General features: G+C 43.5%; 1 protein-coding gene across 8 annotated transcripts in view; it reads left to right on the forward strand.

Moving 5' to 3' along the window:
* Window positions 1–24480, forward strand: part of MGLL (monoglyceride lipase) — a 147829-nt gene that overhangs the window by 112994 nt on the left and 10355 nt on the right. For all 8 annotated transcript variants that reach the window (XM_077924966.1, XM_077924964.1, XM_077924968.1 and 5 more), the window contains 3 exons: window positions 12359–12495; window positions 17304–17414; window positions 20130–20219. In XM_077924966.1, the coding sequence (XP_077781092.1) occupies window positions 12359–12495; window positions 17304–17414; window positions 20130–20219 (338 nt within the window). The remainder of the gene's footprint in view (window positions 1–12358; window positions 12496–17303; window positions 17415–20129; window positions 20220–24480) is intronic.

Genomic DNA, 24480 nt, shown 5'->3' on the forward strand with positions numbered 1-24480 from the left:
AAGGTCAAAGATTCAGCCATACCAGCAGATCACACACAGAGATGTAGGGAATGTGCTATTTTTGACAAGCGCACAGAGCACAGCAAAGAGAAGCTGAAGTGGGAGCTTTGGTTAGGAGACAATGGAAGTTAGTTTAGCAGCTGAGCCAGTGTGACTAGGCAATGCTCAGAGGCAGACACAGGGCTCAATTCACAAAGGAAGTGTGCTGAATATAGTCAAAGGACAGGCTTTTCCCAGCATCTGGATCAGGCAAAATCTTCCACCCACATGTATCTTACACAACCATGGTTTTCCATTGCACTGCCACTTCATATTCCCAATGCCTACAGAGGATGAATCTCCTCTGTGTCCCACTCAGGTTTGTCTATTTTAAGTCAGTTGGTCAAGAATTATACTCTTTTCCAGGTCCTGTAGCACCTAGTACAACGTTGGTATTAATGATTAAAAGTGGCAGGAATAATTTTTAAAATAGTAAAAAATATTATTCCCCTATTTAGTTCATTCCTTTATTGTTCTCCCTTTCCTTTGAGCACTCTTGGATGAGAATGATTTTCTAGATCTACAACTAGCAGGGCTCAGGCCTGAGCATGGAAATGAGACACCCTTGGTTGACCTGAATTTTGTTGAGTGTGATCCTATTGGTTTTCATTGTCCTCTCAGTGTCTTTCAATTCCATTGACCATTATCTCTGTCTGGTCTGATGGGAAAAAAGGAAGTGCCAACTGAGCTGGAGTGGATTTGGACACAAAGGCTGTGCTTGGAAAATCCTATGTCAGCTTATTAAGCCAAGACATGGACAAATATTTCGACCACACATGTCCTTGGCTGCCTCTTTCAATGTGATTCTCAATTAAGCCATGGTTGGAAGTGAATTAGCAAATTATGGTTTGTGGCATCCAATGGTTTGGTGAGAACCATTGGCAAACCATGGTTATTTCAATTTCTCTTCCTGAGGACAGCAGTAGACCTGTAAATCACATTGCTGAATAAACCAGAAATGAAAGTAGACAAGGAGCTCTAAGCCGTGATCGTCTTATTCATTTGGAACAGTGTTAGAAACTGATATATGAAAGTTAGGAGCTAAATTACACCTTAAACCTAGGTTATGGGCTCAACAACAAAATGTCTAGGCACGATTTTTTGATAACAAGAATACAAAGCTGAAAATAGTATGTTCATTTTATACATGGTCTGGTCCTTCCCCTGCCCACCCCCCTAATATTCTTAAGAGGGTCTCTTCTCCAGTCTTCAGAGAGTAGCTGGAAGTGGGCAGGCAGAAAAAGGTCCTCCTTTCCTTCCACTCTGCAGTTTTAATCTGAAATCTTAGGTGCAGTACTGCACCCAGAGCTCAGAAACTGCTCGCACTAATGAAATTCCCTGTCGCAAAATGCGACTAGCATAATGGGAGTTTCGAACACTGATTTGGAAGCTCAAACTATGGTTGGGGTTTTAAACTACAGCTAGCACAAACTGTTGTGGTTGACTTAAGCAAGAGTTTAATGCACACAAAACTCAGAAGATACTTTTGAAATATCATGCAATCTTTATAAGATAAAGCAATCTACTGGGAACTGTAGCTTCTCTCTCTATATTTTTAAGCCAGCTGCATTTATTCAACATACTGGGTGAATGGCAGTTGTATTGGTTAGTCATGACAGGGGAGGTGTTTTGAGAAGAATTTTTCATTTAAAAAGAATGCAGAATACCAAGGGTGACAAAGGAGTCATCAAAGGAAGTCTGTGCTCCAGCTCTCTCACAAGGCCTACTCTCCGCTCCTGCTAGAAAACAGAGGATTCTTTCAAGTCAAATAAGAATTCTGTGTTTTCTCTGGCACCAACATTATTTGAAACTCAAACTTTGATTCTGCAACATAAACAGAACACGAGAAGGTGCTCCGATGTGCCTCTGCAGAAAACCCCCTCCTTTCTCCCTTGACCAACAGGCTTAAGCTTAGTAACACTCTTTGAATCGAAACCAGTCAAATGGGTTATATAGAACTCATGAGCAGAGTGAACAAAGCCCCACAGAAGAGCTGGAAATGGATGAGTTTTGTTGAAAAGGAAATGTTTTCCAACTAAGCAAGCTGTCATTTGGGACTTAATAGCATGTGCTGCTGCTGTAAAGCACAGCTGCATGGATGCCCTCAATGCCCATGGTGTGAAAACACATGGTGTGATCAGCAAATAATCTACCACCACCACCAAATGCTCTGGCACTGTGCTTCACCTGTTTCTAAAACTCTTGAGTTATTAAAGGTAAATCCTGTGTCCCTACTTATCCTCTTTCTCCCCCCCCCCCACTGTCCAATGTTCTTAGTTAAAAACAACAGAGACAAAATGGTAGGTATCGTCTCTTTAAAACCTGAGACGTGTTGCCATAATGAAGATTTTGTGTAAAGGGAAAGCTGTCACTGTGTTGCTCATAACAGAATAGCACCATGTTCAACATCTTGAATCTCTGAAATTGGTGGGAAACACCAGGGGCTGGGGTAGGGGCCAAGTGCAGTTCTCCATTGGTCTCTCTATATGTCACTCAGGGCTCTCCTCAGGCCATGTCCCTCCCCAGGGACCATGTCCCTCCCCAGGGACACGGTCATGTCCCTCCCCAGGGACACGGTCCCTGTCCCATACCATCAAGTGTTTCTTGCTTGTCCCTGAACTGTGGTAGTGGTTCTTTCATGCCCAGGTAGAGGATGCAGAGGGGAGAATGTCTAGAACTCTCTCACATTTGGGTAGTTGAAATTCAGCTTACTGGACAAAGGTCACAACTATTGTTCTGCCCACCTTTTCCTCTGATCCGGCCCAGCGCTGGAATGTGGGCCCTGGAAAGCTGTGCACAAGGGAATGCTTCCCTCAGACTGAAAAATGTTCCCCACCCATTCTCTAAAATAACTATGCGCTAAAATTATTTCAGTCGGTGGTCTTTATCCATGTTGTTGCAGTGACTAGCCTGAGAAATTAGCAATATAAAACCCCCTAAGACTTTTCCTCATAGGAGGCTCAGGACCAGTTTTCCTAATTAAACTGTAACAGTGCACCTGTTCCAGCAAATGGTCTTTTAGAGAGCATTGCAACTAAGTTCACAAAGCTTACTAGCGCATTGAGAAAAAATGGCCAGACTACTTAACCACATGTAGTCACATCGTTGGCCTGAAATAAATGGAGAACAAGTTATTGTGATGTGGGTTTTCTTTATGGGCTTCTGCTATATAAGGACCTTAAATTGTGTACAATGAAAGTACACACTAAAGCAAGAGACACTGCTGTCAGGTATTCACTGGTGTCTCTTTTCAGTCTTTTAATGAGCAGCTTGAGGCTACAGAGAGGGGAAAGGAAGGGATAGTCCCATTACTGGCCATTCCCCAGACAACTTGTTGATTATTTCTGGCTATAGATGCTTGCAGGTCAAGCCTGCCTCCCTCCCTCTCCCTCTCTCTCTCTCTCTCTCTCTCTCGGCTGCAGTCAGATCTGGTCTTGCCAGCCGGCCAGCTTCCTTATCCACCTGTTTACAGCTTCCCAACCTGCTTGTTCCAGCCTCCTTTGATCAGATTCCTCATCTTAACCCCTGCCTGCAACCAGCTCTTCCTTTCTATTGACCTTCTGTATTGTTTCTCTGCCAACCTGCCTCCTAACCCCTGCCTGAGGTGGTCTGGTGCAGTGCCTCATCCTGCTCCTGCTTCCAATCCTGCCAGGACATGTACCTTCTACGCTCCACCATACATCGCTGCCCATGGCCCAGCGCTGACTAGTCTGCATGTAAGAAGTCTCTGATCTCTCTTCAGGAAACTCGTTATATTCAGTGAACCTGAGAAATCCTGGATAGATTTAGTTCTCCTTATGCTGCCTATTAGCAAAGGGAAGAGGCGATAATAGTTCATTCATGAAGACTTGTGAAAAAGTCACATGGCTTTCCTGTGCATTCCGGTTGAGGACTCATTGTGCAAAAAAGGAGGGTGTATGCCTTCAGCCAGGTGAGGTTGCCTATATTGGCGTGATGCAAGGCAACAGATGCCTTCACCTGCCCCAGCTGCAACAAAACATCGCTCTCTCATATTGGTCTCTACAGCCACAGCAGGCGCTGTAACTCTCCAATGGTTTGACTCCACCCCTGAAGTTGTGCTCTTCCATTGTATCCCAAGACAGAGGGATTCCAACCTATATAACTTGCAATGTTTTCCAACCAAAAGGCTTACTTTTGACATGATCCCTATATATGTGCATGGAAATATATGTGCATGGATGGTAGAATAAGCCACCCAGGAAGCATTCTTGGAGAACACTTATACACTAATTGGATCAATCCAGGAATCTAGCCTCAGCTGAAAAGCCAGTGCATGAGCAAGCTCTGAGGACATTCTGAGAAGAAGAAATCATGAGTTGTGCATTTAGCAGAGCCATTCAAAATGCAAAATATTAACTTCAGGGATATGGTTTGCTGTCCTGCAGCCTTGCAGCCTTTCTGTTGCCCCTGATTCTGTTTACTGAAATAATTTGGTATGGTTCCCCCCCCCCCCCGCTCAGTTCTGTGGTACTGTTGCCGTTAACAGGTGAACCTTGCCAAGAATGTATCACTCAGTCTGTTTGCTTTCAAAAGGTTTTGTAGAGACTGCTGGTGAAAAAAGGTCATTTATGAAAATATTAGCAGGAGTTGCATATCTGATTCCCCAAGTCTGATTTGGCCCCCAGCACTGATAGAAGCAGAGGCATGTCATTTTTCTTACCGAGCTGTTCTATCCGATGGGAATTAATGTTCCTTCTGATATCGGGGATCATTTTGTTTAGCACTGGAGGGGAGGGGGAACCCCTTGCAGTGGATTTACCAGATGAGAGATTTTCTGCTGCACAGCAATAAGGCAGAAATAATTTTAGCCTAGAAAATTGCCTCTTTCCAATTATTCTTCCCACCCCTCCCTCCCAAGACAACAAAACAATAATGTAAGTGTTGTGCAGGCAATAGTCTAAAAATATCTCTGCTCTCCAAAAATGTGAGCCTGGTGGGAGGAGATCCTTCTCAATGTGTTGTACTGTGTGAGGCGGGAGAAGAAAAGTAATCTTGCGAACACTGAAAAGAAATGGATGTTGATCGTGCTGGAAACAAAGATTGTGTGTTCCAGCCAAGCGACATCAGTAATATAAAAAGTAGAACTGATACACGCTTTTGCAGAAAATAGAAGATGAGCTCAGCCAATGGTAACTGCAAGTGAAAGCCAGCTTTTGCTAGTTTCCAGCAGCATCAGCCATAGTGTGGTTGGTTTTCACCAGTGCTTGTGCAGTTCAGCTTCGGCACACTGACCCTAAATGTGGCTTAGAAGTAGCATGCTGAAAGTCACACAGGCTGACAACTGAACATTGGCATGGGCTAGTTTTTGACAGGTTGAAATGGTTAGGGAAGCAGGCCTCTGGGTTTGCAATGAATGGGAGTGGTTTGGATGCATCCAGGTTATAGATTAATCTGTTGCTTTTTCAGTGCTGTAGTGCATTTTGGAGCCTGCAGGCAAGATACCATTTTTTAAAGTCCCAGAACACCCCCATACTCAAAGCTGGAAGTCAGCCATGCGCTGCACTACCCATTCTGACCTTGCAAAAGTTTGAGCCAACCAAATGGACCGACGGGGGGCGGGGGGCAGAACAGGGGGAAACACTTTTCAGAGGCATGTTAGTCTGTTGCAGGGAAACCATGAAAGAGTCTTCCATCTACACGATGCACTAATTAATGCATCAGACCCACTAAAATGATAGCTATGTGTACATTTATGTAGCTCTGCACATGGGAAGAATGAAACCACCCATTGCCTAAGCTGCTCCAGCACAACATGCAAAAGTTGAAGCTTCAACACGTTCCCAGTACTAAAACAGATCTGATCCATTTGTCTCTAAAAATAAGCTATAACCACTTAGTGAGGCTGTTCTCTGGCTGCTCCAAAGGTGCAGATTATTCACCTTCTATCCAAAGCTGACACAGCAGCACTGGTGGTCCCTAGCTTAAGGGTAGGATTGCTTCCTGATATGGAGCTAGAGTGGATCCGTCCCCAGATTCTTGGAGCCAAATGCTAGATCCCCACCGCTGCCAGATTGGTGTTTCTTTTATACAATAGTGTTTGTTAAAGAGGGAAAGCAATATAGAAATTGTGGTTTGCTTGTTTTTAAAAACTAAACAGCTGCACGTAGACTAAGGCTTTTTAAAGCTCTCTCTTCTGCTCAGTGTTAAAAGATGTTTCCCAGATTGATGTTGCATGTGTCCTTGTGTATGTGCTTGCTTGAGGTGCTTCCTGTGCTCTGTAAGAACAATGTTGACTTTGCATGTCCAAAAGGATGCGAGCCCTTGAATTTCCAGATGCTGAAGTGGTGCCCCGCCCTTGGGATTTCCTTCTTCTTGGGTACAATGGTTGAATTAGCTGTGTTGCTTGTTCCTTGAATAATTAAATGCCATGTATTTTGTTAAATCCAGTATTTCATGTACAAGCTCCACTCCCTTCCTAAAAACCCGTTCTTGATTTACGTGCTTTTATTCTGTGGGGAATTCTTCTGACATGGTCTAAAATAATGTGTACAGAACTGATCCAGCTGAAACCAGTGGCTAAGTTTCCATACATCCTCCCCTTCCCATGAACTTCAGCTACCCCAAGCTCTTCCTGCACCTACCACCAATGTGTATGTGCTCCATATAGTTCATTGGCATTGTAACTCCAAGGAAGCTGCTTTCTTGTTTATCCAGACTTCTCATTATCCAAATATTTTGCATGGCTCCCAGGCCATCCAGGAAAGAGAGGTCATGCCGCACATATTCATTTTCCCTCTTTATTTAAACTTGAAGTAAACATCTGTACAAACAGAGGACAGACGGGAATGGGAAAGCTTGTTTGCTGGGTAGAAGACTAAACTAAAATGGCCCTTTCCCCATCTCTGGTCTAGCCACTTCTTTTGCTGAACCCCGGCTTTCTCTGGTTTGGCAAAATATTTGTTTACCTTTCAGAGATTTCAGATGACCTGAAAATCACAATTAGCCACTATTATTTCCCATTAGGAAGTAATGGTGAAATACACTCTTCAATTATCTTGATTTTTTTAAAAAAATAAAGGCTCTCTTGGAAACCAAAGGCAAATAATATGCTCCCTGGTTATGTAGCTTGGATATTCATTTAAAGGATCCAGAACCTAATAGGAGCATGAGAAGAAACCTGTCTGATGGGAGCAAAATCTTTTTCCTAACAGTGGCCAGGTAGATGTTTTTAGGAAACCTACAGGCCACAAGCAGGGCACGAAGCCAAAAACAACAACAACCCCCTTCCCCATTGTATGCCTTCAGCACCTGCAAGTAGGAATGTTGGAGAATTCTGATGAAAGTGGATACAGGAATGTAAATTGCAGGTATTCACCTCTTTGTTCAGTGTCCAGAATGAAATAAATCCAGTGAATACAAACAGTATTGCTTTCAGTCAGCAAGCGATTACATTTCATTACGTTTCCTTTGCATTGAAATGAGGTGCATTTCCTTTGCATTGAAATGAGGTGCATCATAATGACAATGTGATTGTCATAATTTATGTAATTAGTTACGTAAGTTACATAATTTTGCCACAGCGGACTGCAAGATGAGTAAGGTCCTTTTGGGTGAAAGATGAACTGCAGCGGAATGGAAACATTGCTGCTTGCTACAGGGAGGAATGGAAAATGCTGCCTTATTGCATCCCTATCTTGAAGTCATGCACATATTGCCCCTGAACGTGAAGATTCCCTTTAGGCACCACAGAATCCTGTCCTCCAGGAATTTCTCAATTGCCTTTGCACCAGCTCTTGCGCACCACAATCCCTCTCGCTAGGCCACTTTGGTCACCAACCGTGCTTTGCACCCTCCTTAAGTGCTTTGGCCTGGGTGGAATGTGTCACTGAATTGTGATAATGTCTTGATTTCTAGGATGGAGGGGTGTGTGTGTGTTTGTGTGGAAACCTCTTACTTTTGTGTGGTTGGAATGTAGCCTGCTGTCCATAGGTAAGAATCACAGCTGTAGCTCCACCCTCATTTTGCCTCTGGCCCCACCCACAACATGACAGTTGCCTCCACCCCAGAAGGTTGCTGATGGGGGAATGCAGCCCTTGGGTTGACAAAGGTTCCCCACCCCGGTTTATTAGAATATCAACAGTAAGGTAAAAAAATGTAAAGGTAAAGGATCCTTGGATGGTTAAGTCCAGTCAAAGGTGACTATGGGGTGCGGCGCTCATCTGGCTTTTCAGGCCGAGGGAACCAGCGTATGTCCACAATAACAACAGTAGCAATCTACGCAACTGGAGAAGTGTAAACACTAGAGAGCGGGAAGAGGACTGCTTACTTTAAAAGGAATTAGGAGAGATGAGGCTGAGGCTTCTGAGTCCAGTAAGCAATTGAATAATCTGTCAAGTGGTGCAGTAGAAGGATCATCATCTGGTGTATGTAATTAAACTAAGGGAGAGAAGAAACAATGCTAGCAATTATCTCTCTTCTCAAAAAGAATCTCGGAGGAAACAGGAGAGCTGAGTTACGTGTCCAAGTAATCCTAGGAAACTGGATGAAAGTCCACAGCCTCTGCATACCAAGATACTGGAGTGTTATTGTAGCGGCTCCCTCTGAACTTGAAAGATGCTGAAATTAGATTGAATTCACTACTTACAAAGCAGTCAAGGAGGCCTGCTGTGAAGTGTGTCAGAATAAAGAACTGCATATGGCAGCTTCATCTTTCTGAGGGATCGTTCAGGTGTTAAATTTTGCTCTCCCTAGCCTTTTTCTTGTTCTTACTACTACTGTGGTCAGACCACGATCCCACCACAGACCACAGCACTATGTTTAATGGAAGCCTTCAGAAAATGGTCTCAGTTACCTAAAAAATGTTTTTAAAATCCTGAATGCGCACAGATTCTTGGGGTGACAGACTTTGAGACTCAAATGGCATGTTCTGGAGCTCCAGTGATGGTGGAAGTTGCTGCAGGTGAGCTCTTCCTGACTTCTGTCCAATCAAGGCAGCTCAGTTAGGTTAAGAAAGCAGCCCAAAGTGACAGGCAAACTGACCTTTGTTTATTACAGGGTTCTGGGGGTGAAGGAGGGCAATGAGGAAACGAGACTGGATCTTTTTCCTTTTCAGCTACAATCCATTTGGGTACAAGGGGCTAGAATGTTTTGTAAAACTGCTTGCAAGGCTACCTCATTCATGTGTAGAAGACTTGTGTGGCTGTTGGTTTCCAGCCAAACCAAGGGCAGATCCATGTAAAAAATATGTTTGCTTGCATGCTTGTTTCTCCACTCAGCTATGACCCAGAATCCACATGGCACAGCTGCTAACCTTCAGCATTTCTGTGATTTCCACCTCTATTCTGATCCTAAGTAAACAAAGTAAGATATCAAGCTGTGTGTTAATTGGCCCACGAGACTTAAAGAGTCAAGCAAAGTGCCCAGTACATTATCTGTTTTGAGGAGTTGGAATGGTACATTGCAGAACTTCTGTTTTTAAACGTATTAAAAATTCACCTGCTTCCCTTCCCCCAGCCAATGCTCTTGCTTCCTACAAATCTGTTGATAATGTAAAGCTGTCTAATGAGCCTGAATTAGTGTTTTAATAGGAAGGCCTTTGCTGTGTCTGTTTTCGAATTCATTTTAAGAGTGAGATCTCACTAGATGGAGGTGTCAGAACTGAAGAAGCACTTGCAGAATTTGTATGAGCAGATCTAGATAAAAACCTGTGGTGCAACAAGAGAAACACTTTATAGCAAATGTTCCTCTGATGAGTGACAGAAGTCTCTCAATGATCTGAATTCTTCCTCTTCTCCCAGCTTGGCTATTCAGCATTTTCCCCTTTGGGAATTAGAGCTACAATGAAGGAGCTGTAATTTTGGCTCAGTGATATGGCACCAGCCCACCTATTCAGATCAGTTTATCATCAGTGCTTATTGCTGCTCTAGTTCTGTTCCTCAAGGGGTAATTACGGATTTCAATAGTCCAGTGCTGCAAACAATCCTTATCTGGCAAGAGATGGGTAGTGGGGGAGGCTAATAATTATTTTTCTATTTTTAAGAGCAATGGGCCATATTCCTACAATTTGCAATCAGTTCTCATTCAGGCTGTGAGCAGCATAAGACCCCTGCTGTAGCAAATCAGATGCCACTGAGATAGTCCAGAAAAGGGGTCAAAAGGCCTTTTGCCACTGTTTCGTCCCAGCAATGGAGGTGCTTTCAGCTGTTATGGCTAATAGCTGTTGATATACACATCTTCCATTAATCTGTCTAATCTCCTTTAAAAGCAACCATAGATAGTAGCCAGCCCTGCATCTTGCTGCAAATCTGTGATTCGGTTTTACATTCACATGTCATACTAAAACAAGGGGTGGAAAACGTTTTTGAGCCCAAGGGCCACATTCCCTCCTAAGCAACCTTCCAGGGGCCACATGCCAGCGGTGGGTGGAGCCATAGGCAAAAGTGGGTGGAGCAACAGATGATAAATTTGCCTTTGTGCAGGAAAGCTAGTTTCTACAGAGCCCCTTATGTTGTTCTTTTTACCAAGCAAGAAGCACTGTTTCCCATCCCTCTCTTAATAACCTGTAGTATGAAATCTGAATTTTTCACAGCTGCCACATACACAGTTTCCTCCAAGATTACCTAAGAGCATAAGAAAGCAAAGACTTTTCTAGACTTGCAGCCTCTTCTCACAGATGCCTATGGGAAGCCCACAGCCAGGACCTGAGCACAACCCACTTGTGATTCCAAGCAACTGGCATTCAGATGCATGCTGCCTCCAATAGCAAAAGTAGGACATAGCCATCATGGCTCATAGCCACTGATATCCTCCCTGAATTTGCCCAAACCCCTTTTAAAGGCATCCACATCCAGACCCCTTCAGTGCATATGTGAAATTAGAGTTTATTGCCCCACTATGCACCTCTGTACAGTTACTCATACTGATGTTTCTGAATAGTTATCAGGAGATTTGTAATTTTTAATTTATCTGTTATCTTTTAGGGAGCTATTGAGTTTCTATAGAATTAGGTAGGGGAGGAATGGGTTCAAGAATTAAAGTACATGGGCTGCCTGTGGATCAAAATAGATGCTATTTTAACTGTAATGACCAGCGTAGAGGGGGTAATTTTCATTGGGACCAAAGCATGTCGAGAGTGGAGATTTCATCCTTCCCTCCCAGTCCTGATCCCAATAAAAATCACCCCGTGCCACAATTAGCGTGAGAGAAAAAGCTGCCTCCCATTCGTGCCAATGGGAACTGTTCTTCCTAATACTAATTGTAGTGTAGGGGGTGATTTTCATTTGGACTGGGAATGAGAAGGAAGAGTTAAAATGCCTCACCCCACATGCTGTGGTCCTGATGAAAGTTGACTTAGCCTTGCCCTCACTGTGCCAGATATTGCATTTAAAACAACAAAACAAAACAGATGTGACTGCTAGCCATGCAATTAAATTAATTTTGGCTCTGAGATTCCCCAAAGATGATTTCTGAATATCTGATGAGGGCATAAAATTTCCTTGCTGAAAAGTAATAGACAAAATTCGGAAATGTCATTTTCTCTCTCTTTCCCCTGCATCTCATATGATGTTTAACATCTGCATTTCCAAACCCCCCCCCCCAAAGTTAGATTCTAACCCTGAAATTTACAGTAAGAGCTGATGTGTCTCCTTCCCAGCTTCCGTTGCTCATGCATTTCCTCTTTCTCTGCGTTGTGGATGCCACCCTTTTCATCATTTCCTTAACTGTCAGCCATTTCCTTCACTCACTCCAGTATCCAGGTTTGGATCAAGACATCTGCTGCCTTTGAATCAGAAATGCCTTTTTAGCTGCTCCCAGCACAATCAACATCTCTTTTCAAGCTGAATGCTTTAGACACTGGCAGCGCATAGTTGGGTGCCAATAATCTTTGTGTAATTCCTGGAAAATTTCTTTCTGCGTGCGCTCATATGCAAGGTATTTGTGTAGTCATGATAACTGACAGACATTCTGGCAGGCTGCATCCCCAAGCTAACAAGGGAGAGCCACTCACAGAAGCACATTCCGGAGGGCAGCTGAATCCAGGTCCCCAACACTGAGAGCAAACAGAGCTAGCTATCCAGGCAAGAGTGTGGGGGCAGATCTGTTTGCATGCTGCAGCATTATTTGGGTCCAGGCCACGGTGGCTTAGCCTTACGTTTACATCTTCATATGATTATAGCTAACCAGAAGGATGTTTTTTCCATTGGTCACCCCTGACAATTCACAAGAGCTCTTTGCACATCTCTAGCGCCCCCCTTCTCTCTCCATTGAATTTCAGATACGATGCTGCCTCAAGCATCTTTACATTCAAGGTGTTGAATATTTTTGATGTAGCAGGTCACTTTTCCTTTCCCCTCCACAGTTGGCCATGGGCAGAGTGAAGGAGACCGTATGGTTGTGTCAGACTTCCATGTGTTTGTCAGAGACAGCTTGCAGCACATTGACCTCATGAAGAAAGACCACCCAGGCCTCCCTGTGTTCCTTCTAGGGCACTCCATGGTAAGCAGTCCTGCTCTATCCCTCCTTAATGGACTCTCGGCTTCCTACCCAGGAGCAGAGGACACTTTTCCCCACTCTGGTCTTTTCTGTTTCCCTACCCCTTTTTCTTCGTTTTATGTTCATTTTACATGGATAATTGCTAAAAGCAGTAATTGCACCCATAGAGTTACTTGCAAACAGGCATGACCATGAGGGATGGGGGTCACACTCACACACACGCCACTCCCAACTCTTATTTATCTTTGGGCTCCAAAGAGCAAACAGATCTTCCAGAAATGCAAGACAGTTGTAAAACACTAGGTACTTTTGAGATATTGTGCTACCCTGTACATTTTCTCGGCCTCACTATGGCCCCCAGTCTTTCCCCAACATTACCAAGCCAAGAACACACTCTCTCTCTCTCTCTCTCTCTCTCTCTCTCTCTCTCTCACACACACACACACACACACAGACACACACAGACACAGACACACACACACACACACACACACACACACACACACACTACTTTGCAAGTTGAGTTGAGCTGTTTCCCCTCTTACTGTTTTTGGCCAATACATTTCTCTACAACTCAAGGACCGTAGTCAGTGTAACAATGGAGCACCAGTGTGGTGACTAAACAAGCCACTTTGGTGAGCTTTTTTGGTGAGAAGCTGTGAGAGGCAAAGAGAAAGAGAACCCACATGACTGGCCACAATATGGCCAAGGTTTGAGAGACTAATCAAGCTCAAGGCTGAGGTAGTAAGTAGGGAAGACACAGCTTTTCCAAAGCTAGGTATGTTTTATTTCTTGTTACTCCATTAATTACTATTAATGGTTAAAGGATGAGGAACTGAAGTAAGCCCATTGCCTTCTGGGATGTCCCACTCTATGCAGAGTTGTGGCTTTCCCATTCATTTTCTTCTCAGGCACTCTGAAATGTTGGGTAGGCACATGGTTTTGATTAACTGTAAATCAGATGGCAGTTAAAGGAGCAGAAACTACCCAGTAGAAGTCTGTTGGTTCCTAGAAGAGCTAGCCTACACTAGGGAAAAGCTATGGTCAGAGAGATTCAGCACCAGGAGAAGGCAAGTGGAAAAAGCATGTGACTGTTAATGTGGCACTTTGAGCCAGAGTTATGTGTTGTCTTTGTTCACAAACCACGCAAGCATGGAAGTTCATAGTAGACACGTAATAATGACCTGGGCATCTCAGTGTTCTTTTCCAAAACAAAGCTAACTCCCCCAGGTGCTTAGTCCCTGTGATTGTGGAGATAAGCTAGAGATAACCTAAAAATGGATAATGCCTGGAGAAAACTTCAGAAACCAAAGTAAATGCTGAGCAGGGCTACTTGTGATCTCGGAATGGGAGCTTCAGCATAGCTCCCTCTGCCATTTAACAAAAGAAGCATGAATTATGCAAAATAAGCGAATATATACAAATATGCACAATTTACTCATAACTCCGAATTCTGCTTTCCTTGATGAAGACTTTTTGTTTCCTTATTGCATGAATGGGAATACTGAGTTTTAAAACACAGAATATGCACAACCCTCATAGGAGCTTAGTTCAGTTATTATTATTGTGTATATAAGCAAAACATAAAAAGGATCAGGAATGCAAATACAAAAGGTAGTCTGTTTGAGCCACTTGCCAGACAGTTCAGAGGAATGGTATGCCAGTATAGGGCTCTAGAACATGCAGTGCAACAGCTTTCGTTATGGGGATACATGCCCTGTTAATCTGCATCTCCAGTCATTAAGCGTTGGTTTATTTACCTGCAGTGTTGCATTTACTTGCAAAGCAAACCCAGACTTCTGACCTCTGAGCCAGATCCCATGGCATAAAACTGGCCCTGGCTCTCTCCTTGCTATGTAATTGCCTTTGCTTGGCACAGCTAAGCAAGGGCTGGAGGCAGCTATCAGCGCTGCAGGAGTGCCAGTGTCCACTCCTGCATCAATAGTAGGAACGGGATAGTTATTCAGTGTGTTGTTCCTTTCTATAGAGTGGCAACCAGTAGGATCAGCTCATTAGTTAAGGCCCCTGGAAGATCTTCTAAGCCAATATGATGCCCCCTCCTTTTATCTAGCATTACTACCATGCTGTTAGCCATCCCCATATCCCACGGCATTATGCTTCAAAGGCTTGCCACATGAAAAGTGCATTACCTATTGTTAAGTTTAAAAAGAAAATACTGAGTCAGGATTAGTGGGTGCAGTTTTGCAACCGGGGAAATCTGAAACATGAACTCCCCTAGTTCTCAAAGCCTCACTCCCCTTTGAACAGGACCCCTATTAATTAATTCAGTTGAATTTGCCTTGGGAAACAGAGATGACTACAAATCCCATGCTCCCTGGCAGGAAAATGAAAACTTTGAACATGCTCAAGACCATCATTTTTGGTTCAGTAGGGGCTAGGCAGCCTTCTCCTGTTTCTAGAAAGACTTTTCTTTGTTTGGAATGGGTAGTAGCAGAATTCAGCACACAAAAAATAATTAATTTTAAGTTTCTGAGTGTTCCCAAGGAAAGTTCAAAGCAAAACAAAAGTAATTTTTGAGACAAGCCGATTGAGTTCACCCGTCACTAGTCCGAATGCGACCTACTTGAATGAAGATGTTTGGTTTGAAGCTCATAGCATACCTTTAAAGGCAAATTGACTATAGCAATAGTCTGATTCCTAAATCCTCATCAAAAAGAAGTCTTACATAGTCTTCTTGTCGTTTCTACATGTAAACAGGATTATGACGCTCCAGCTCCATAGAATTTCACCAAGGCAATTAATGGTTTGTAATTCCTACTGAGCACTCCCTGCTTATTGGTGCCTCTGTCCTGGTTGTACTGATTTGTGATCCAAGATAGCCTTGCCATTTGATTAGTTGAAACAATGTTGTTAAAAGACTGGGCAAATATTAGCCAACAATACTCAAGTATTTAAAGCCTTAGTTTAGTCTCTAATTGCAAAAGCCCCTGTCTCCAAGAAGATTCCAGAGTCCAGTCCTTCACAGGATTTTTAAAGACCACCACACTAGGCCTTCCTCCCCAAAGCAAATGTAAAGGACTCTTATTTCTCTGTTGAGCCCAGCTCCTACCTAGGTGTTTGTGACCTGTGCCGCTGTGGTGAAAACTCGCATATGTGTGCTTCATGCTTCTTCCTAAACTTCGTGTTTCAGTTCAGACATGCTTTTATTATTTGTACCCCGCCCACCTGACTGAGTTGCCCCAGCCACTCTGGCCGGCTAGGATAACTGGGCGGTAAGAATAACTAGGCCCAAATGATTCAGCCTTAGTTCTCATAAACACCTCATATGCATAAGGGAAAGGTAGGGGTTTTGCCTGAGAGCTGTGCTCTGAATCCCAAGGTACCTGCAGGCCATTCACACATGAATTTGGCTGCTCTATGTGAGGCAGCCAGTTAGAGCCCCCACTCAAGCAAAGGAGCCCTACACACACACACACACACACACACACACACACACACACACAAAATAATTTAAGAACTGCCATGCTGGATCAAACCAAGGACTCATCTAGTCCAGCATCCTGTTCTTGCAGTGGCCAACCAGATGCCTGTGGGAATCCCACAAGCAGGACATGAGTGCAGCACCGCTCCCCCCATTTGAGCTCTCAAGCAACCGGCATTCAAAGGCATACTGCTTCTGATACTGATACCAGAGGTTGTGTACAGCCATCGTGACCTTGAGCTGTAGCTTCTGGAGGAGGAAAACCCCCCAGTAAGTTTTAAGAAATGTCTGAATGTCAGAAAACAGTTCGCTTTGCCTGTGTGTGTGTGTGTGTGTGTGTGTGTGTGTGTGTGTGTTTAATAGTTGAGGTTTTACTCAGTGTCTAGCTGCACAACTCTCTTACTCATTCAGTTTTCTCTTTGTCTTTTGTTGGTATCCTGGATTTTTTTTGGCCAGCCTGTTTTTTCTGCCATCTCCCCTTTTCCAGTTGCATGGCTCCTTAACTCACCTTGTCTTTCTCGAAAACATACAACCATCTCGTGCCCCTTTGATTGTGTCAGTTCTTCCTCCATATTCTTTACCTTTATATGCACATCAGAGGCATCCTTCCTTTCCACACCACTGGGACAACCATACCCTTATTTTGCCCCTCGTTGCCCCACCCCAATTACTGTTTAAAATTTCATAGGTGGGAGGGGAGTAAATAAAGTAGTTTACTGTTCTCATTTCTCTCTGCTAAACTATACATAACTTAAGATTTATACGTGGATGAGCTTGAGCTTGCTGTAACTATCACAGAGTAGCTGTGTGCAGATTGACAGGATGCCTTCTTTCATATAATTGTGCTTCTGAGTGTTGCAGTGGCTGCAGCAGCACTGGAACCCCATTTGAAGCACAAAAATTGCTCTGCTGGGATTGGCAGGTGAATCACACCTGTGATACACACTTGTATCCATGTTATAAAAATTGAGATTGCCAGCTTCACAGGCATTGTGATCCCATGTTGGCACTTCAGAAAAAAATAGTTGTCAATTGAACTCAGTGGCATGTGAGGATGAAACTCTTATCTAAAATTGTTTTTTGTTGTGTGTAGAAGGAAATTCAAGTTAACTGCTTTGGCTCAATTGTAGCGCATCACTAGAGCAAATCGACAAGATACCTGGGTACAGTAACAGACCTTGTTACTGTACTTGCCTATAAAATACTTAGAATCCCTCTTTGCTCTATTGGGATTAATATTCCTGCATTGCGGGGGGTTGGACTAGATGACCCTTGGTGTCCCTTCCAGGTCTACAATCCTATGACTCTATAATACTCATTGTAATTGCCAGTGTTTTCACTCAAAATATTGCTTGCTTTTTCATTTCAGGGAGGAGCCATCTCCATCCTCACTGCGTGCGAAAGACCAAATGACTTTTCAGGCATGGTATTAATTTCTCCTCTAGTAGTTGCAAGCCCAGATGTAGCAACACCGATCAAGGTAAAAATACAGGCATAAATTAATTTCCAACACACTAGCTAAATGTCAGCTGAGCTTCACACAGTCTCCAGCCAGTAGCTCTTTTTTTCCCACCAGTCCTTCCTCTCTGTACATGTCAATTTGCACTAAAAAGAAAAGAAAAGGGAGAAAGGATTGATTTAAGGTCCTTACTAATTTTAAATGAATTTCAGAGGAAATTTTCAGAGGAAAATTCATGGTCACTACAAAGACTAAGGGGCTAAATATGTGTTGGAAACATGTGAATAGCAAAATCCCAGTGGCTGCCTTTTAGGAAAGCACATGAGGCAGCATTGAGAGAGAGAGAGATGGAGCAGAGAAACCTGCAAAGACATAACAATTGGATTTTGCTGTCATTTTACCTTTACAATTCCCCCCTCCCCAGATTTTTCCATATTCCAGGTTCATGTTTACCTTTGTAAAGTCACTATGAGTGGAAGGACACTTGACAGTTATCATTCTGCCTAATGACATATATTTATGTGATTAGTGGGCTTGGGAGGCGAGGTTCAACCTGGTTTGCTTTAGCTTCATAGGTTTAGTCTCAGTATTACACAACAAGCAATTTTGAATTTGCTTGCATTTAAGTGGATGTTGTGGGGGGGATGCCCTGAGATTGGAAAAGTAGCCTCCATCCCTATAGCCAGTCCTGTCATCTGTTAATGGTAAGCATGGGAGCATGCATACAGTTGATGCTCTACTCAGACTTTATAATGGTAAAATTTAGATTTTTAAAATGGGGACATATCTTAATCTTCATTATTTATATCAGTGGAATTCAGCTAAGTTTTACTCAGAGAAGATCTATTGAAATGGATGCCCCTAACTTGGACATATTCATTAGTCTACTCTGAATAAAACATAGTTGAATCCCGCCTTATTTGTCTTGTTAAAGAGTGCATGCAATGCATTTATATGTACCATCATCTAGATCAGGGTTTCCCAAACTTTGGGTCTCCAGCTGTTTTTGGACCACAACTCCCATCATCCTTAGTTAGCAGGACCAGTGCTTGGGGATGATGGGAATTGTAGTCCAAAAACAGCTGAAGACCCAAGTTTGGAAAACCCTGATGTAGATGGATATGCACATAATGAGTTAAATCTACCAACCACAACTCCTGGCAGAAGACACTGTGCAAGAACCTGCTCAGATGAGTTCATTAGCTTTTCCGCAGGTATTTTATCTATCAAGGTACTTGTTACACAAAGCTGTTTAATTAAAAGCCTGTTGTTTCACTTAGTATCATCCCCCAGGAAGCCAGGACAACTCATCTCCTCAGGCCACTGCTAGGAACTAAGCCTAGACAAAACACACTAGGCAGAGTATAAGTAGTAGTGCACAAACAAAGCACAGGGTCACATTCATGTCATATATTGAAAGCACTCTTATACGTCTTTAATAGTCATGGCGGCACCCCCCCAAAAAAAAGAATACTGGGAACTGTAGTTCATTAAGGGTGATAGGAAATATAGCTCTGTGAGGGGGTCTCCTAACGTGTAGAAATATGTGCATTAGTGCCAGTGGAAAGGTGAACTTTTCCAAGTGGCTTGAAGTTCCAGGACCACATTTGCATTTCTGGAGAATACATTTATGTCCTAACATCTCTCTCTTGGCCCATGTGCTAAATGGAGCTCATGAAGCTTTGGTACGAAAGGAGTGTTCCATGGCAATGGCATTTGCAATGCCTGTAAATGCCTCTGAAATCTGTGACTGCTTTGATATTTGGTACCTTGGAGGAACTCTTCATTTCATCCTTTTTATCTTTGCTCTAATACAGTATAATTTCCCAGTCCATAGCAACTTTGATGAAGGATGATGAGAGAATGTTATGTGACTGGGCGTACTTAATGGATTTGTACTCTAGCAAGGTCACACTTTATACTTTGCAGGAAGTATCTCTGGATACAGTATTTGACATTCAAAGAGACTATAAAACAAAGGCCCAGCTATTTGTTTTCTTGGTTGTCAACATTTCCAAGCAATCACCACTTAATTAGAAGGTGATTTTCAAAAGATCAGAGGAGAATTTCAAATATTGAGCTTGATTGCAAAATGCTTTTAGTGGGAGAAAGAAATACATTTTCCTTCTCTTCTGTGGGCATTTGTATGCTCCGGAAGTTCAGACCTTTTGCATTTAACTCCCAGAGGGCAGGTATGCAATAGATTTCCTTAGTCAGTGCCTGCACATTTGTTCTTGTTTATTTGTGTCCCCCTAGAGAATGTGCTTCGCAGGAAGAGTTACAGCCTAGGCAAATACTGGGTGGATTGCACAGGTGACAATTTGCATTGTAACAGACTGAAATTAGAAGTAAATGGTGTTGAGACAAAATTGGACTGCATTGAAAAGTGAAACGCTGCCTCAGTATTAGCTTCTTCAGCAAGGACACTCTCCCTGCTTATTTTGGTGCCAGGAGGAAATGCAGGAGTCCTGAAGCTGGACAAAGATGTGTTGAGGAACACTGCCTGTTGCATCATGCTTGTCCTTGTAAATGGCCGTGGGAACTTTTCCTGCCTTTTCAGTGTATTTGTACTAGAGCTGTTAGTTGGCACTTAAGACCGGATCCTCAGCTGGAATATAACATTGATGTGGTGGTACAGCAACAGAGAACCTCAAACCATTTCTGCCACCTGCCGATCTGGCTCCTGCAATTCTCTTCTTTGCTGTCCAAGTTACTAACTACATTCATCTCCCTCAGGTTTTTGCAGCTAAAATACTTAACTTAGTTCTGCCAAACTTGTCCCTGGGATCTATCGACCCAAACGTCATTTCCCGGAATAAGAAAGAGGTGAGAATTTTATTGCTCTTGCAAATCACTGCGGTGTCTGTTCTTGTTTCCCAGTCTTGTCCATTTGTTCTTGCCTCAGCAGTTTGACTGAACTACAAGTGCCAAGTTGCATCTTGGTGCAAACTGATGAAATGCCCTTGGAAAAGGGATGGGACCTTTTCTGTATAGACAATGAGAGAATTTCATACGGCACTTAGGAGAAAATTTAATCCAGCCTGAAATGACTTAATCCTCATATGTTTTGCATCAGTATTGTGAAGCAGGGAAAATTCATTCTGTCATTCTGTGTCCCTGTTCTTCATCTTAATACAGTGGTACCTCGGGTTACATACGCTTCAGGTTACATACGCTTCAGGTTACAGACTCCGCTAACCCAGAAATAGTACCTCGGGTTAAGAACTTTGCTTCAGGATGAGAACAGAAATTGTGTTCCGGCGGCGCAGCAGCAGCAGGAGGCCCCATTAGCTAAAGTGGTGCTTCAGGTTAAGAACAGTTTCAGGTTAAGAACGGACCTCCAGAACGAATTAAGTACTTAACCCGAGGTACCACTGTATGGAAGCAAATGGGTTGACTTCATAGTTGCCATGATGCACCAGTGGTGGAGGAGGCTGCCCAATAGTCAACCTTGCATTGTGCAGTAGCTCTGTAGACAAGCACCTCCGTGCTGCTTACAGACATTTCCTGAAGCACAGGATGCAAACCTGCATCTGCAGCCGCTAGTAAAACCAGAGATGTCCACAGCGGCTTTAGCATCAAAACGGTAACAAATAAAAATGTACTTGTTCTTTAAAGGAGAACATAATCATGGGCATACAGGGAGGGGGGATGAATGTAAGCAGAGCCTGACAAAGGATTGCTAGACGGGGTTGTAGTTCATTGTAAAGATCAACTGAACTGACAGGAAATGGCACTCTGGGATTTCGAAAAAAGTAGGAGACTATAGCATGTTAGTGAACGCACATTCCTACCAGCTCAAATTTCTCTCAGATGCACTGTAAATATACTGAATGCTGCTAACTTGCTAGGTAAGCTGCATTGCAATGATTAATACATGCTTCTGGAGCTCTCACCCTGGAAATGCTAAGAAGGTGTCTGACAGCAAAGTGCCAACAGGATGCCAGCAATGCAGCAAGGTTAAAATGCTTCTTAGCACATCCAGCCTGTTGTAGTCAACATTGTCAACAACACTTGTACTTAACTGGGAGGTCCACACATAGCAGCTTACAGGAGGATTGGGTGTATGTGGCTAAGTAATTGAGCACATGCTCTGCATTTAGGGTCTCAGATTCAATCTTTGGTATCTTTCACTGAAGAGTCCATGAGCCAGACTGCATGCTAAATTTCCTGTGTTTCTGGGTGAAATATACTTGGAGTCGAGAGTGGATTTCATGCCCTTTATTCAGCTCATAGTGGTGAAGAGGAATGGAAGTTCCCCCAGAATGTCTGCCTTACATACATTATTTACACAATGGGCCCCACATGATTGGCTAATTCCGGGATTCTCCTGTAGGCCAATCAGGTTGCGGATTCCCTTCCACCTGGAGCTGGATTGGGTGGCTCCTGTGAACCAATCAGACTGCTGCATTCTGGATCCTATTGTTCTAGGACCAATCAGACTGCTGCATTCTGAATCCTATTGTTCTGGGCCAATTAGACTGCTGCATTTTGGATCCTATTCAACTCAGTACATAACACTGGGCTTTTCAGTACAGGGGTGTTTTAACTTAAATTGCTGGCACAGGGGCTTCAACATACAGTCATACCTCGGGTTCAATGTGCTTCGGCTTGAGCCCATTACTTCCGGGTTTCGCCACTTGCATATGCGCAGACGCTCAAAATGGCATCTTTCGCGGAAGCGGCGACACACGCAGATGCGCAGTCGCGGCTGACGTTGCATTCAGGATGCGAACGGGGCTCCGGAACGGGATCCCGTTCGCATCCCGAGGTACCACTGTACCTGTAGCTTGCATAGTAAAATTTTTTTAAAATGCTCTTATTGAAATGTATGGGATGGTCTGTGTCTCCCCCCCCCCCCCCCCGCACAAATTACAGACACACAGGGGCAATAATACAGATCAGAACCACAGCAGGTGGCCAAAGAGTTAAAGCCTTCCAAATCCCCATGCTAGGGTCCCAGCAATTGGTGTAGAAAACAAATGAAATACTTAAAGGCACAGCTACATATTGAGTGTAACTTGTAGTTTGCCCTTCTGATAACAGATCTGGCTAGGAAAGATCCCTGCCTGAGAGAGCCTGGAGAGCCATTATCAGTCAGGCTAGACAATATTTGACTAGGAAGAAACAATGGGCCGTCTCTCCGGAAGGCCACTTTTGACAAGTGTTCATGGAAGTCATCCAATCCTTATAGTCCACATGTGCAATGTATTGGACCTGTACTAGCAGTAGCAGCTCGCATGGAAGTGGTGGTGTTGTGTAGCCACTCTCCCAACACTGGCATAGCATACCTGAACAGTGCTGGGGCAGGGAAGGGCAATGGTGTGGGTAGGACTGTGCAGATGTTGGATTGGCTCCACCAGTAAGGCCATGCAGTCCTGCCCCAGCACCGCCCAGTTAACCTGTAGCAACACTGGTGTTGGCCAGACAACTCTGTGATGCTGTTCCATCGCACTGACCACTACTACTTACCAAATGGCTTGGAACCAGGAACACCTCTTTGATGTGTCGTCATACATTGCAAACACCTAGCAATTTGAAAATATTGTCTAGTCTGCTGAGATTAGATTTCTTCTGAAATGTTACCTATAAAAGTTTGTACAGTCTCTCTCTCTCTCTCTCTCTCTCTCTCTCTCTCTCTCTCTCTCTCTCTCACACACACACACACACACACACACACAGCAGTCTCCAGTTTCTTAGTTCCACCTACACTCAGAATCTACTAAATACAAATTTAGAATCTGCTGGAAACAGCATGGGAATTTGTCTGATAAGCACATGAGACTGTATCAGATTAAAAGCTCATCCAAGCCTTTCTAGGGCCTCTTTCTGCACACGTGTGCTCAAGACAGACCTCCCGACACCTATAGGGTGTGTGTATTGGGACCCACCCTATTATTGTGGCTATAGTTTGTTTTAAAAGCTTTTTAATGCTGTATTTTCAGTTGTTGTAACCCAACTTGGGAACTTATGGTGAAGGGCAGATGATAAATTGAAATAATAGTAGTAGCAGTAGCAATAACAGAGCCCAGTGATGCAAAAATGCCCAAGGTGAGTCACAGCTGATCTCTGACTCCAAAGTTTGTCCGTCTCTGCTATGTGCACCAGAACTTCCAAGCAATTTGAAAACATTGCCGTGTCTGCTGACATTGGGTTACTTTTGAAAAATGACCTATCTGTAGTTTGACAGAAATAAATCCCCAGCATTTTAGTGTCATCTACACTCAAAACCTGCAGAATACAAGTTTAGATTGTACTGGGAACAGCCACTATTTACATGCTGCACGTATTCATCTGCCAGACCAATTTCTAGTCTCTATAAATATCATTGGGATGTCCTCCAAGAATTTCCTGACTTGTTTGTGTTCATAGCAGTTTGGTTTTGCAAACCAGGAACTGAAATGTAAATGGTGGATTTGAGACATTTTGATAAAAAAAAAAAAAAAATTCTTGCTTGTTAAATCTGATGCAAAACTCCAGATGTGTTGGGGTGCAATTTCAAAAGAAAGCAAGGCTGTCACCATAATCTAAAATGTGTTTGATGCAAAGGCTGTGTTGCTATAGGTTTATACTTGGGGGGGGGGGCTTGCCTGCCTTAAAAACCAATAGCCCCTGAATCTAGTTGAACAATCCCTATTGGTCCCATATTCTAATATGCATCTCCATCTGCATTAAGATACATCCAGCTGGTTCAGTGGACCTGAGTGATCATTACAAAGCAGATGGGAATCCAGAATCCAACCTTCTCCCACACACCAGTCTTCCCCTCCCAATCTCTGAAAAGGTCATTAAACCAAATTTTAGGGCTGAAGAACTGTATCAGAAAAGGATCAGGATATTAGGAGGAATTCAACAGATCACTAAGGAGATCACTAAGTTGGTGCAAGCATTTGTGCTTACCTGATGAAGAAAGCGCTCCCCCTGCACCCTGTTCTGGGGGTTCCCCTGACTGCCACCCCCGAGATGGGGGAAGCCCCGTTTCACTAGCAGTAAGTAGTCCTTCTCTGTGGTTCCACTAACAGATGAACCCAGGCAATAGTTTCTGTGCTGGAAACTTGGGAGGGGGTTGCAAGCATCATGATTACTC

The sequence above is a fragment of the Podarcis muralis genome, chromosome 2 (genome assembly GCF_964188315.1).
Source record: "Podarcis muralis chromosome 2, rPodMur119.hap1.1, whole genome shotgun sequence".
Taxonomy (NCBI): Eukaryota; Metazoa; Chordata; class Lepidosauria; order Squamata; family Lacertidae; genus Podarcis; species Podarcis muralis.